This window comes from Opisthocomus hoazin, chromosome 12 (genome assembly GCF_030867145.1).
Source record: "Opisthocomus hoazin isolate bOpiHoa1 chromosome 12, bOpiHoa1.hap1, whole genome shotgun sequence".
Lineage (NCBI taxonomy): Eukaryota > Metazoa > Chordata > Aves > Opisthocomiformes > Opisthocomidae > Opisthocomus > Opisthocomus hoazin.
The window spans coordinates 9,154,871-9,170,366 of record NC_134425.1 but is presented as its reverse complement, the minus strand read 5'-3'; the positions used below and the strand labels follow the sequence as shown (position 1 = coordinate 9,170,366).

Here is a 15,496-nt window from a genome sequence, read left to right as displayed (position 1 = left end):
AAATTGCAACTCTTAAGTATGTTAAAGCACTTGTTCAGTTGAGGTGACGGTTAATATAGCTGGAATTAAATGGACAAGTATTCAGAGGTAGGTACATTTTTATGATTTTGGGGTGCTCTAATTGTATTTGTATTTTTGTTTCTGCATTTTATTAAGAAGTTTATGTTTGACCTTTGTGAGGTTGGATGATGAGAGAGAATCCAATAAATGCCTTCTGGATGGGCAACTGTTGTCTGTGGAACAGCACTACTGTTTCATGTGGTCTTTGTGGGTGGCAGGGGAAAGTTATTTAGAAGTCTGTGAGAGTACTATGTCTGGATTTATAATACAACATACTAAATATGATAATTAAGGTGCTCTTCCTTGTTTTTTATAAATATAGTTCTTAAATATTTGAGAGCAAAATTTTTGTTTAAAAGAAGAAAAGCCTGCAATACAATCCCAGGTCAGCTATGGCTCAGAGCACTGGGGTGAAGGGCAGAGGGAATATCCCATTGAACACTTTAAAAACTATGGTCTTAAAATATGCAGAAGATGCACGCAAGTGAAGTCATATGCATTAAGCAAATAAGGATCTATTTGATGTTACTGTAAAACTTCTTATTGACTTCCTTCCCTTGTTCGCTCTTGTCTGTGTCATACCTTGAAGAACACTTTCCTTTTGTTCTGTATGTTTGAGATTAGGTACCCTGCTTTTTATCAGATCTTCTCATGCCCTTCTCTCCTGAAAGCATACATTACAGATCTCTTACTGCTTGCAGATACAGTATGCACTGGGTATTATCTTATTTAGGAAATACCTGTGAAAATACTGCTCTGATGCTAAATTTGTTGAGTTTGATTCAGCTAATTTGAGTGTGAGGAAAATATGGGGAAAATTAACCTAACAAAATTACTCGGACTTGGCTTTGTAATTTAGAGTAGCTTTATTTTTTGATGTTGTGTATATCTAAGCATTAATAAAAACATGATGTTGTGAAATTGATAAAAACAGCATCTGGAACGAAGATATTTCAAAATCATGACAGCTTTTTTCTTGGAGTTGCTCTTGTGGAACTGCTGTAAGAGCCACTGGACACTGTTTACTTGCTGAAAGTTTCTGTTTGTTTCCTGGGGTAATATCAAAGTTTAAGCAGCTGGAGAAAAGGGTTCAGAGCAGGCCCAGGTTAAGCACATTCAATCCCCTGGCATTACGAGTTTATTTACAGTTATTTTATGTAATTGAAAATACACAAACTAGCAAACTTTCTGGCTTCAATCCATTTACTCAGCTCAGAAGACTAAGTCTAAGTAAACATGAAACTAAACCTATGCAGGAGAGTCCATCTGTCTTCAAGGTGTGTTTTGCCCTGTGCTTGATCAGAGTAACAAACTCCTCATGATGCCAGACTGCAGTGCAGCCCCTCAGTGACAGAGAGGATCTGATGGCTCAGTCTTAGCCCAGGGACTTGCTTCCAGTTCAGATCGATTCACTGAAAAATCCTCTCTACCATTCCTTTATCCAGAAGTGTGTGTGTGTGTATACACATACACACACACTTCTCTGTAAATACACACACACACGCTCTCTTCTGGATACATTCACTTCTATATATGCATAGAAGTAGTGTATATAGCATGTATATATACACTTTATACACTATATATACACTTCTATACTTCTGTACACTATATATGTACACTTCCATGTATATACTTCTATATACTATATGTATAATATATAGACACACACACACTATAAATAATGTGTTTGACAGGGCTTGTCCACATGGTGCAGACTGTGGCTCCACTTTGTCACATTGCTCAGACTCGAAAGCGATGCACTCAATACTCCTCAGGTCTAGGAGGGTGAGGCGATAACCTCTTACTTAGCAAACCCATTCGCTTTACTCCTAGGCAATAATCCACTCTACTTCAAGCAAGTTTTTATTCCGCACTGTTCTCGTGTCTTATTCTGTCCTTGTGTCATTATACTATTGCGTAAGCTGTGCGTGTTTGTGGGGTAATAGTTACAGGAGATGTTCTATCATGGAATTATTATGTAAGTACACATAATGCAATTGGTTTTTAGGCTCTGGACAGGTGCATAGCTACTCCATCATTGTATAGTTTCCGATATCATAAGAAATATAATACAGTACAGTATATACTTCATTAAGCAATATCTGATTTTCTGGCCAAACCTTAGCACAGAAGTCTAAAATTGGTTCTTGAACTTCACTGGCTAGCAATGCAGGACACAGAAACAAAGGCAACGTTTGCTGATTGAATTTCACTTCATAAAATATATTAATGTTAAAATATATCAATGTTTTAGTCCTATTTTGGAGAGGAAGGTAACTCCTGTCTTTAAGTTATCGCTCTGGAGCATCCTGAAAGAGATCTCAAAGGAACAATTACTTCCTAGACCTTTCTCTTTAGAAAGCAAAAAAATATCCTAAAGCGCCCTTTACCCTGCTCTCCTTCAAGACCCCCCCCTTCCCCGCCAAATTAGCAGTTAAACCACAAAGCTGATCAGTAAAACTTATTTTATTGTGCATTAGAAGGAGCAGAAGTTATTAACCGATTATACCTATATCAATTTTTATAAATATGGAAATGTAGATGGTGGTATAACTACTGTATAGTTACTCTTTTATGAGACTGAATGGTATTTAAGCAGATCATTTTCTCACTAGACTCAGCTTTCTTCGAGTATCAGTTCATTCTTTCACACGTAAGAACTTCAAGAAACCATAAAATCTGTGTAAATTAATAAAACTGTGAACCTGATGCAGGTATATAATGCTTCTATAACAGTTTTATAGTAAATTGCTTAGACTGTTATTGAATCCACTCAGCACAGATGCTGATGGAAGTCTTCCTTTGGTTGCTAATATATTTGACAATCCAAAGTGTATTTATGAGGAAAGAACTCAAATGATCGAACTCTCATATATTGGTTTTGGTAGTAAATATTAATTGCAGTAGATTAGTGAAAACACAGGACTAAGTTTGGTGGGTTCTTTCTTTTCTTCAATGAACCACTAAATCATCTTTCCTAAAATGACTTGCTCTTTGAAAGGCAAGAAGTAGAAGAAAAGCAAGAAAGAAGAATAAAGTGATACATCACCATTACTTTATGTAAGAATGAGAGCATCTTTTTTTTTCCTGTTCCACTCACCTTTTCTTAGAAAGGAAGAAGAAGATAGAGGAAGTGATTTTTTACTTAGTAGCCAATGAGTCCATGGAGCTGTATGTCAAAAGTAGTCATGGAAGATGACTCAAAAAATGACGATGACCATTTAAGATGATTCTTAAACAAATAAAAGAAAGAAAAAAGGTTTTATAGCACTCTTGAATATATCAAGCTATAACTTCACTCTGAATTAAAGAGAAGCTTCTCTTTTAGCAATATATTCCATAAACACTTCTTATATGTTCCTTTGATCACTGCCAAAATGTTGACCAGTGGTTTGTTCCGGATGGCAAGTCTTTGACCTTTAGGCTGCAGATGTCTTTCTGGAATCGTTTTCAGTAAAAGAAACTTGTTGCTTTTTGCAGATAACAAGGGGTGTTTTTTATTATTTTCAGAGATTTGGTACCCTAATCGCAGATCTCAATTCTTCTGTAGTTTCGTTTTTTAGTAATTTGGAAATATTGGAGTCCCTTAGTGATGCAGCATCCCTAACACCATTGTTCTCAGATACCTCCCTTTACCTTTGTGTATATTCGGTGTGATTTTCCTAGAGCTGCCTAATGCCCTGTTTTACAGTTTTTCATGTGTGAGTATAACAGTTTGCCTAGACTCTGTTTTTAGCTTTGCTATCACATTACTCTTTCTCCATTCTGTCATTCACTTTTCCCCAGTTGTGGCTGCTTCACCCAAAGTTTTCCCAACCTTTCTCCCACCAGTGAACAATGTTTTGACCTTAATGCTTGTTTCTTTAGGAGGTACTTTCTTTACTGCAATATCTTACAGATCAAGTACCTATGAATTTTTCTGTATGTTATTTAATGTCAAATTCAGTATTTGTTTTACAGAGATGCTGTTTTTCAAAGGCTAAAGTGTTAAGTTTTGACATAAAACTCAGAAAATTAAAAGCCACAGAAATACTTTAAATTAAGAAGAGCTGAACAAAAGCTATATTTTTCACAAAAAGGGGACAAAAGGGCTCTTTTTAATAACTATGTTTAAAAAATGTGTCTCCAGTTGCTGCTTGAAAGAAGTTACCTTTTTTTTCTCTGTTAAATTCAAGCGTCTTGTGCTTTAGAACAAAGCAAGACATCTGAGTGTGGTCTTACCAGCCTAATAGACCTTGTGCATGTGAAATAAGTCCACATGAGAGTTCAAAAAGGTACAAAAATGTTAATAAAAATAAATACCTACTTTCTAGGCCCATAATTGGCCCACACCATATTTTCCGTGATAGCTTGCACTTAGAGACTACGTTAAAAAAAGTAAAAACACCCAACACTTTGTGTTGGATATGCTTGAAGATAATTAGAGCTGTTGAAAAAGACACTTACACACTTAGACCTTTAAGTGCAAGAAGCCACACTTGAGCTTTTAGCATACATGTATGTCTAAACTGTGAAAATGTGAAAGCAAAGGTTATGATTCATAGGGCAACTGCTTTTTTCATACTGTTTCTTATTAGAATATGAAGTACAGGAGCTTACTCCGGGTATTCCCCTTGAACTTGATTTAAACCACTGGTAGCTCTCTAAGACTAGGAGCGGTGGTATTTTGCCATGTATCATACCCCTCTACTTGTTATTCCTGAATTGCTTGCTTATACCTTGTGATGGGTCCTTCAGTTTCTCATAAATTAATAAGGCATCTGTGAATATTTGCAAGCAGGTTTTAGAGCTCTGAATCTGTTCCAGTAGAGGGACTGTAAAAAAAAAAGTGGGAGAGCAGATAAAGCAGGGTTTCTTTTCCTCAGAATGCTCTTCCAGTATGAAGCAAAATATTATTAATCTAGACTGCCTGCTACTTTCATTTACCATGTAGCTGCTCATGGGATTACAGGCACAAAGGTTTCATAAATTTCAAATGAAATATGAACATTTGTTGTCAAAATACTGTTAAGCTATAAAAGCTCTGCTAGTAGTCGTCCTGCTCTTTTATTGTAACATTATATCCATGGGCGTTAGTGTGTTCTTGGGTCTGAAGGGGAATTTTTTTCTCCTCTTTATTTTTTTTCACATGATTTTCATCCAGGTGACAGATAAGAAGGCAAGGTATTGGAAAAGACATACTTGTCCTTATTTTTCAGACTACAACAGATCTTTTCTGTAATTATGTGGCATTGCAAAGACCTTAGATAAGTCAGCATAGCACGTTAGATGTAATTTAGCATCTAGATGCTTGGAGAGGCAGGCATAAGTTTTTTTTTCAAAAGGAAGCTGTAGCAATGTGGCTGTCCTGTCTGCTTCCTTTCTTTCTTTGTGTAGCATTCAGCCTAGTGGTGCTGTTCGACACAGCACTTGTCGTACGGGCATGGGAGAAATGAAAGATAGAGAGATAGGGGACAGTTGAATCTCTCTGCTGCTTAATGTATGGGTGCTTGGAGTCATAGAGCTGTGGCACTAAAGCTTTTACCTATGCGAGCAAAACCTGTCCAACTTAATAGTCTATGGGATTCTTTACGGGAATAATGCTGTGCATAAATTGTGGTGTTCAACTCTACCTGAAATTAAAGAGTTCTTTCAGTGTAAAGAGACTTGCAGAAATGTTAAATGAGTCTGTTCAGAAGTCCAAATACAGAAGTCTCTGCTTTTAGATATCCAAATTAGAAATTTTTGTTGATAGTGTAGCATTAAAAATAGGTTAAAGGATTCAGATTCCACTTTAATAACACATACCACTTACAATGCTATAATCAATACATTTTGCTTGGAATTTCTATTAGAAGATATGTATAGGGTGCTAGAATAGTAATTTATTCTTTGTGCAAGGTATAAGGAGGTTTTCTATACTGTGAAAAACGATTATGACATGTTAAAACTGTGTAATAGTAAGCAGACACTTTTCAGTGCTGATGGGTGAATTCTGGAAATGCTCTATTTATTTTCCCTCTGTTGACTAGTTGCATTCAGGCAAGACTGCCAGTGCATTGACTTGGAAAACAACTGAGACTGAACAATTTCAAACCATTGACATTATACTGCTTCATTTGTGAACTGCATTGCTTCTGCATGCACCAGTTACTTTTTTATGGAGTGCTTGCGTGTTTAGGAAGCTTTCAAAAACGGAGAGATGTAAGCTAGCTTAGAAAGAAGGCTGTCCATTTTATCAGTTTTACTTTGTAAGACCACCGAATAAAAAAGGCTGGCAATTTAAAAAATACAACCACATAGCAATTCATAGATCTGCTCTGCATGCATGTTGATGCACTATTTTAAAAAAGGAAGAAAAGGAAAAGTTTATGGGTTTAAAATTTCTCTACAGAGAATATTTTCAGCTCTTGAAACAATATAATTTTGCCTGCTACCTTCAATGCAACTTCTACAAAGTGTTTTGTAGCACCGGTGTACAGAAAATGAATGAGAAATTAATTTGCAGCTGAGATTTAATTTGTGTCTCTGACTGTCTGTCTCCATCACACTGATCAAGCTTCTTTGTTACCAATTCACATCACTGCTTGCTAGCATCATTTCTGCTATACCAGTGTTGGCTTTGTCTGGGAAAAGACTGTTATTGTGAGGAGGACCAGTATTTGCTTCCACTGAGCTCTGAAACAGGACTGTCCGCTGGTAACTCTGAATTTCGGTGTGACAAGCAGAATGTCAGGGCTGTGTCCTGTGCTAAAAAATGGAGCTAGGATGGGAGCAGTCCTGGTTACAGCTGTGCTGGGAGCTTAATCTCTTGTGTGGCTGTGTATAGACTCATCACAGGTTAGTCAAAGTGACCAGTCTCACTGCCTGATGTTTATTCATTACTATTCCCACATCTGATCTGTTAATTAAGCAAAAGAAATGGGAAAAAAATCCTCCTACTGAGGATATACCTCAGGGAATCTGTGGCCTCCGAGATCCCTACTGAGGCCTACCCTTTCCTAGACTAAGTTGAGAGAAGCAGTGCAATCAAAACACTTGTAAAAAAGGATGGAAAAATACTGTTCCTGCTTTCTTCAGACAAAGACAAGGCGAAGTCAACCCGTAACTTGAAAGTCATGCCAGCTCACTGCTCCTACAGCAGCAGCATTATTGCTCAGAGCCACTAAGAGCACCAGGCTTTGAGCCCATACTGCGTCCACAGCATCCCCGGCTCCTCTCGGTGATTTGTTGCAGATGTAGATGTTTGTAATTTAGGAAATAATTCTGCTTATCTTGTTTATGATGATGCATAGGAACACTCCACACTCTCCTAGCTGCATCACTTGTCTCCTACTAAGCAGAATAAAATGCAGTTTGGGGTGGAGAAGAAGACTGGAATATGTCTTTTTGTAGCCCAGCATACAATGCGATTCCTTATATACCTGAGGGAGACTCCTACTGTGTGAAAACAATCTTTTCTATTCACCTTCTTGAGCGAAGACATGTTTTTAGTATTACATCGGTTTTACACCTTAAGTGCTTAGATTTTTTTTCTTTGCTTTTCTCCAGAAATAGCATATGATTGACTGCTTATGCTGTATAGACATTTTGCATTCTGTAGTATGTAATGCATAATCCTAAAGCTTGTTTTTCATAAGAGAATGTGAACCATTAGGTTATCATCTACCCATTCTGAAAAATACCAGGGATCTTTAAATGACAGATTATGAATTTAGTTCCCAGTGTAGAGGTTGAGCTTACTGCCTCTGACCGGAAATGAGAATACTGCCAGCTTGATCAAAATGGAAGTCAGTGATATGATGGCTCTGGTTCCAGCTGCATAGACTTTTCACTTCATTAGGAGATACAGAAATATTTAAACTCTGTAATAAAGAAACTCCAGAACGTGTTATCTTATCATTAATTTACCTGGGTACCTATGAATGATTTTCCTATCTGCTGCTGTCAGTTACTCTTTGCAGAAGAAAGACGGAGCCCAAATATTTGTGTAGAGACTGATATTCCTCAGATTTGCTTTTCCCTTCAGATGTGGCCTCTCCTTTCCTGTGGAAGGAAATGTGGGCATGGGACCACAAAGGAAGCTGCAATGTGCTTCTCTGGGTCCCCAGCTCTGCACAACTCGGGGCCCAGCACTTGCAGGGTCTACTCTGCCGCAGAGCCATCCCGCAGGGTAGGGTACAGCCACCGTGTGCTGCCGATGCACATCATGCACCAATATTAATTCATATTTTGTTGAAGACGTTGGCTTTTTGCAGTCAAAAGTTGTGGCTTTCTGTCAGGAAGCTTTCATAAGCTTATCGACTGCATTTCATGGGCAGCGTTTGATACATTACCAGCGATCGTATGTTGCGTCGTGTTTCCAAGTTGTTGACATAACCCACCTCAGGAGTGACTTGGCTCTACATCCTGGGAGAGCCACTGGAGAAATCTACTGCATTCAGAGATCAAATTTTGTTTACCTTTTGGCACTAGATACTAAAATAGCATAATAGTTTCATGTTTTTTCTATACAGATGGAAATGCATGAAACAGACTTGACATAAGCTGGTGTGGTTCTGCTACTGTTCATGGCTTTGAATTTGCCTGGACGGGGTCTATGTGTGAGTGATTCTTGACCCTGAAGGGATTTACCTGGTGGTCAAGGCACAACTGTCTATTCACATCTGTGCTTCTCCTACGTTAACCCCCCAAAGGTGTAGTTCTTAAGAATTAACATCAGAGTGGGGCTTTTTTTTTAATGTTTTATCAAGAAAAGGAAATGAAGAATCTCACTGCTGTCATTGAGAAAATACATTATCTCAGAAAAAATGTGCTGCAGACTGTAACTCTCACCATATGGCCCTTGCTTCATCAGTTGGAGAGAACTGTTTGTGAAATCATGGGCTTGTTTTTTTCTCCTTCCTGTTTTCTAATACTGCCCAGATATATTTCAGTGCTTCCAAATATTTATATTCTGATAGCCTCCCTTGTGAATTTCTCAAACATGTTATAATGGCTTAAGAAACAGAGGCCATTAGAGAAAGAAAGGGCAGGCGTGAAAGGCAAGTAACATCTTAAAATATGTAGAGGTAGGCTGTCAATGTGATTGGTTCACCGAGACATTCTTTTGAAATATGAAGATAAACCGCCCCTATGACCTCTTCTGAAGTTACATAATTATTTGGGAAGGTTTATCTCTGTGTCATTTCACAGTTTTCTCCTGCTAGTGCCACTCTCTTACTTCACATCAGAAAAAAAAAAAAAGGCAAGCCAGCAAGCAAGGAAGAAAAAACCTTCTCTGGCTGCTCTGGCTGGTTATCTGAATGTGGAATCCGCTGCTGAAAAGACCCTGGCCCTCCTGTTAACACAATACTTTTATCCGGTAATCACAGCCTGCGGGAGACAAAATAACAATTCATCTGGAAAACGAGATTAACTCATTTAAGTTAGGCAGTGATCACAGAGAGAAACACGTTGGTGTTATCTGTCTGAACGAAAGCATACAGATTGGAGGGCCATTCCGGTTCAGAGGGTCCATGTAGCAGGCCCAGCTTGTTGAAAGTAATTGGACCCTGTCAGAGTATGCCTTTGTGAGATATGGATATTACAATGGAATTCTATTAATCTCTGACAAATCCCCTCTCATCTGATAGAGGCTGTATACCTCTGCTCTTCATTACAACCACTCGCTCGTCACTTTTATGTGCGTACTGATGGGCGCTGAGCCTCTGTGGGTGTATCACAGGTGAAAGGCGGTGTTGCCCCTTTTTTGGGTCTTTTCATCTCTGTAGTGAACTGAATTCAGTGCTGCTGCTTATTGATTTGATCACACTTTTTATGCCGTTTTTTTTTAGGTTATTTTCAGGAAAAAAACAGACTTTTTTTTTCTGCTTAGATATCCTAAATGCTTCTGTTTTCTTGTGTTATCAGAGGTATCACTGATACGAAGAGACTGAAGTTTTTTACAGTTTCTGTATTGGTTATCTAATCTGTTTCTTGATGCAAAAAGTTACAGAGATAATGTAAGTCTTATAAATACATTTGTGTTTTAAACCTGAGTATTATCAAATCATAGGAAAAACAGAAAATGCACGGGTAGCAACTGGATTTCGGGGTGTTCTGGAGCACTCATCGTTTTTTGTCACTGTTTGTTGAGCCGCTAGCACACTGGGGCCCTGCTTCATGATTTAGCCTCCTAAATTTTTTAGTACTAGCAGTAAATGGAGCAAAAACTATAGGTAAGATATGGCAAGTTAGTGTGAGAATGAGAGGAAAGAGAAGTTACATGAGTCAGCGTCGCTTTATTCCTAGACTGGGTACAATTCTTAAACATGTTAGTTGCAATGGTTTCTGCTTCCTAACTTTCTTTGTCATCAACTTAGCTTAGTTTTGCCTTGTTCCTCCTGAATGTCACAACAAATATCTTAATTATCTGGAATAGCTGTGTTCTGGACATTTGGGCAATTCCAAAAATGCTTTCCTGGAGCAAGCATGAGAAAGTCACATAGAATGAAGGTAAAACAGAATGCCATTTCTTTTAGGCAATAAAATAAATAGATGCAGCAGTCGGGGAAGAGGACTGAAGAATCCAGGTATTTTTCTGCCTCCATGGTGTCAACCACCACTGAAGGGAAAGGCAGCTCATCAGTGGAGGTGCTTTACAGGGACTGGGAACCTGTGAATCGCAAGGGTCTTCCTCTCTCAGATATATTTTTGTCTAAAATACTTTGCCTTTTTAACAGGAAAAGATCAACAGGAAGCCCTCATTCCTGTTGTAAATCCCTATGTCTGACATTGAGAAAAAAAGGTACTTTTTTCATAGAAATGGAATGCTGTCCTTTCTTTTCCTTCCCTAAGAACAGCCACGCAGCCCACAGTCCAGCTGCGCATGCCCTAGGAAGAGTCAATTATAGTCGTGCTGGTAGAAAAATTGTGACAGTATTATCTTCAAAAATCAAGCTAAATGTTAACGCGAAGTTGTTTAATTAGCAAGTTGAACTGCATGTTTACCGCTAAAAGAAGTGAAATATACACAAGCATACAGAAGAATGATTGAAAGTATTGAAAGTGCATTTTAGCATTTAAGTTTCCTGTCATTAGATGTATCATTTTACACAGGGGAGAAAAATACTAATTTTTTTAGATATAAACACGAAAAGATTTCTGGTGGGTTATATTTCCTGATATGTTACACAATATTGCTTTTAATAAATGTTCAAGAATTCATAAGTCATTTTTCATGCTAAAAATATCCATCTGCTTTCACCAAAAGATACAGTGCAGTAAAACCACACAGATTTCTGATTCCTTTGCTGAAGTAGAGTGAGAAAGATTTAAAAAGTCAAATGTATCCATCCCATATCATCTTAAAATACAACCTTTGCAATATACCTAAGTCTCCTTCATGGTATTTTACACACATTTAGCAATAGAGAGGGAGAGACTGTGCAAAAGCATTCAGGTAAGTTAGATGGAGTTCAGCGTTAATAGTTGAAATATCAGTTAAAGGGGTATAATAACATTTTAGTTTCTGGCTTATAATTATAATAATCCCATCTTTCAAAATTCTACTCATTCACTCACCCCAGGTGAGTAATTTTTTTTGATAATGGAGGAAATATCACCAGGTTGTTTTTTGGTTTGGGCTTTTCATTATCGTTAGTCTTCGTGGCAAAGGCAGGTGGATAGGTCTTGCACCTAGGCCACTAAATTTTCCTGATGATTTGTGGTGATACTGAATCTGAAAAGCTTTGAGTTATCGTATGAACTCTGAATTAAGCATTGGAGGCCTTAAAGATACCAGTGAAGTTTGGGGAGTAAGCATAAAAGAAATAAAATATGGAGTTCTACTTTTCCTTTAAAGCTCATCAGGCTAAACTCAAGGAAGCCAAGCAGAGCTCAGATGAATTATGTCACATAACATTTCTTCCCCAAAATTTACGCTCTCTGATTTCATCTCCCCTACGAGGAGAGGTTGAGGGAACTGGGCTTGTTCAGCCTGAAGAAGAGAAGGCTGCGAGGGGACCTAATAAATGCTTACAAATATCTGAAGGGTGGGTGTCAGGAGGATGGGGCCAAGCTCTTTTCAGTGGTGCCCAGCGACAGGACAAGGGGCAATGGGCACAAACTGAGGCACAGGAAGTTCCGTCTGAACATGAGGAAGAACTTCTTCCCTCTGAGGGTGACGGAGCACTGGAACAGGCTGCCCAGGGAGGTTGTGGAGTCTCCTTCTCTGGAGATATTCAAGACCCGCCTGGACAAGGTCCTGTGCAGCTTGCTGTAGGTGACCCTGCTTCGGCAGGGGGGTTGGACTAGATGAGCCACAGAGGTCCCTTCCAACCCCTACTATTCTGTGATTCTGTGATACAAGGGCAAAGGCTTAAATTTAATATAGCCATGCAAGCCTGGAGGATGGTGAGGCCTTTAAAGCCATTACACATGGGCTGGAAAGAAGAACCAGACATTGTTTTCATGAAGTTGGTTGGGAAATTCTGGAGAGAAGGCTGGATGGGGCTGTACAGGGTTCCTGCATGAACAGACACACTCAAGAATTACATGAAGGCACTAGGGTCTGCCATACCCACCTTGGTCACAAGAAATGGAAATTAAAAAAAGGTGACCAAATTTTAAAATAAACACTTTTTAAAAAATCTTGAGTTAGCTTTTAATAAATCTTGGGTAACATTCAGTACATCCTTTTAAAGTTAAAAAGAACTTCACAGAATAATGTTAAAGTGTAACCTATCAGCTTTTCACAAGTGTCAGTGCTTACAGAACCCTGGCACAGGTGGAACCAGACTCCTATCTCACTTAACAGGATCATTTTTTAAAAAAATATTCAAATGTAAACCATTTTTAGCAGTTGCTTATAATTTCATTGTTTAGATCTTTTGGGTAAAATACGTCATCTGTGGAAATTAAATCTCTGGCTATCTTCTGTATTATAGCCTCAGCTAATGCCTAGTGAGACAGTCATATAATGCGTTTGAGCATACATGCTTCATAACTTGAAAGAGTGAACTACACTCTTTATAATTTTCAGTCACACTAAGTTTCCTTATCTCTGATATAAAAACACTGTATATTTTAACTAGAATTTCACTACAAGTGCTTTAATGGCAAGGCGATTATAAATGTTAATATTTTTTCTTGTGAAGGCACAGTGATATAAAACTGCCATACTGGAAATGTTTTTCACTTTACAGCAGGTGATCTGACATACAGCTTTTATGTTGTTTCCCCATATATTTATAGCGAAAATATGAACTATTCAATTTAGTTTGTCTTTTCTATGAATGCCTTGGATATTACCGGTTTTGGTACCAGTGCTTCCAGTTTGTAAACAATTATGACATTATGCAGGTGTTATTCAGTATGCCATATTCATTTGTGTGTTATAAGTACACTTTGAGAGAGATAAATAGGGAGTATTGTTGGTATTCTTCTTTATATTCTCACATACATGGATTCACATGAGCAGGCTGTCCAACTCAAAGCTGCTCAGATTTCAGGCTCAAGCAGTTGTGCATTGCACTTAGTTTACTTGGCCCCAAATTGATTTGTAATGTTTGATTTGTTAATCTTTTTAGTTGGAATTGGTTTTGCAAGCCTTAGTCTTAGCTGATGTGAAGATCACTGTTTAGCTTAAAACATCCATCAGGATCAGTGTCTTTTATTGATTACTATTTAAATTTCCCTGCTGTCCTCACAAACTGGTAAATTAAGGACCAAGTTTTGCTATAGGACGAATGTCTCCCTGGCTCTTGCTGAAGTAATTGGTAGCCATGTTCAAATCCAAAGGGAGAATTAACCTACTATTGAATAATATCAGATTTCCACATTCAGCCAGGAAATATACTATGAATAAGCAAATCCAAACTAATTTTACTAGAGGTTCTGCCTTAGAAAGAGATTATTACTTCACTACTATGGGATGAGAGTTTTAATAAACTGTGAATCTATATAGAGAGATATAAAGATATCTTTCATATATGATATATAAACTTCTTTTAAAATCCACGTGAGCTTTGTAAGCATGGTTTCCAGCCTACAGTCCCTTCATGTAGTACCCAGCATGATGGTTTGGTACAGGAGAGTTGCTCAAGTTTGACCATCATACATGACTGGATTATTTTAAGGGATGTTGGTAAATTAAAAATACAGTGATGGAATCATATGAATTTTAGTTTAAAATCTGAAGGGAGGTTGCATTATTGTAGTATGTTAGCAAAGTGAGCTTTGAAATGTGATAATGTGATTACTTGCATAATATAGTTCCATTGTAGTAGTTTTAATCTTTCATGTAACATAGTTATATATTTGGTGGCAATACACATAGTTTTAAAAATATTAAGAGGCTGTCTAAATATACTTAAAACCAATTTTTTATCCTTTTTGTTAGCAGTACATCAATCAAATATTTATTTACAGGGATTTTTTTTCCAGTGAAGCAGTGTGTGCGCGCCTTAGTTGTTCTTGATTTTGTTCATTTTAAGCACGTTTTCACTGAAGTGTTCTACATCAAGCTATTCTCAATTCAATTTGAAGTGAAAGGTTTCTGAGTTTGGGTAATTTACATATAAAAGCGTTACTGTACAATTTATAAAATGACTGTGTTCAGAAAACAACCATTTCTATTTAACAATATTGTTATTCCACAAGCTGAGTTGCTTTCCCCACTGTCTTTTGCTTTTACTATCAATATTTGTTCTTGTCTTTATTTTAAATTGTTAGTGTCTGAAAATGTATAACTTCCCCCTTTTCTCTCTTACTATACTGAAGTGACTACAGACCTCCTGTGATTTGTGATGTAAGAAGATTAGAAATATGTTTCTTTTGTCAAGGTAGGAGTGACATGCATACAGTTCGTTTGAGACTCCTCTTTTGTTTTATTTGAATAAGTGATAATTGTTGATGGCAATTTTGAACTAAAAATCATTGCACTATGCACTGAATTTTAAAATGAGTCTTTGCGTTTTATTGTTATCTGTAAATCCCTAGCAACCAGTTCCTGAGTCTTTGCATAGTCAATCATATCTAGTTTTAGAGGAATATCGGAACATATGCAATATTTACAAATAATGTGCTTATCAAGAGAGGTGGCTGAGGGTGGTTCAGATTAAGCCTTGGATCAAAATGAGAACTGGCCATATAAAGGTACACAGAAAAGTTTAGTGGAATTAAAAAGTGATGCTCTGCTAGAAATCTGTGCCTTTTAATTGTTCAGGTATAAGGTTAATTCAGTTGCACTGCAAACAGTTTGTAATGGTTTCCTCTTCAACACAGTAATTAATTCCTTTTGAGGACAATAAACATCTATTTTAAAGAAGATCCAAAAAGTGACTTTAGATTTAATATTCTGTTCTTAGGAAATATTGAGTATAAAGCTTTTTTTCTTGCGTTAAGGCTACTCGTTGCTGCCTCTTTTTCCTAGAGTGATAAGTAAATGCCAAATAATGTTTTGCTGACAAAT

At 37.4% G+C, this 15,496-nt stretch overlaps 1 protein-coding gene across 3 annotated transcripts in view; it reads left to right on the top strand.

Annotated features, from left to right (window-relative positions):
- Positions 1-15,496, top strand: part of WWOX (WW domain containing oxidoreductase) — a 529,815-nt gene that overhangs the window by 265,595 nt on the left and 248,724 nt on the right. Inside the window, exon 9 of one of the 3 annotated variants that reach the window (XM_075433878.1) lies at positions 14,806-14,835. The exons of the other annotated variants lie outside the window; for them this stretch is intronic. Within the exon in view, the coding sequence (XP_075289993.1) occupies positions 14,806-14,808 (3 nt within the window). The 3' untranslated portion in view covers positions 14,809-14,835. Of the gene's footprint in view, positions 1-14,805; positions 14,836-15,496 lie in introns of those variants that run through there. 3 annotated transcript variants of the gene reach the window in all.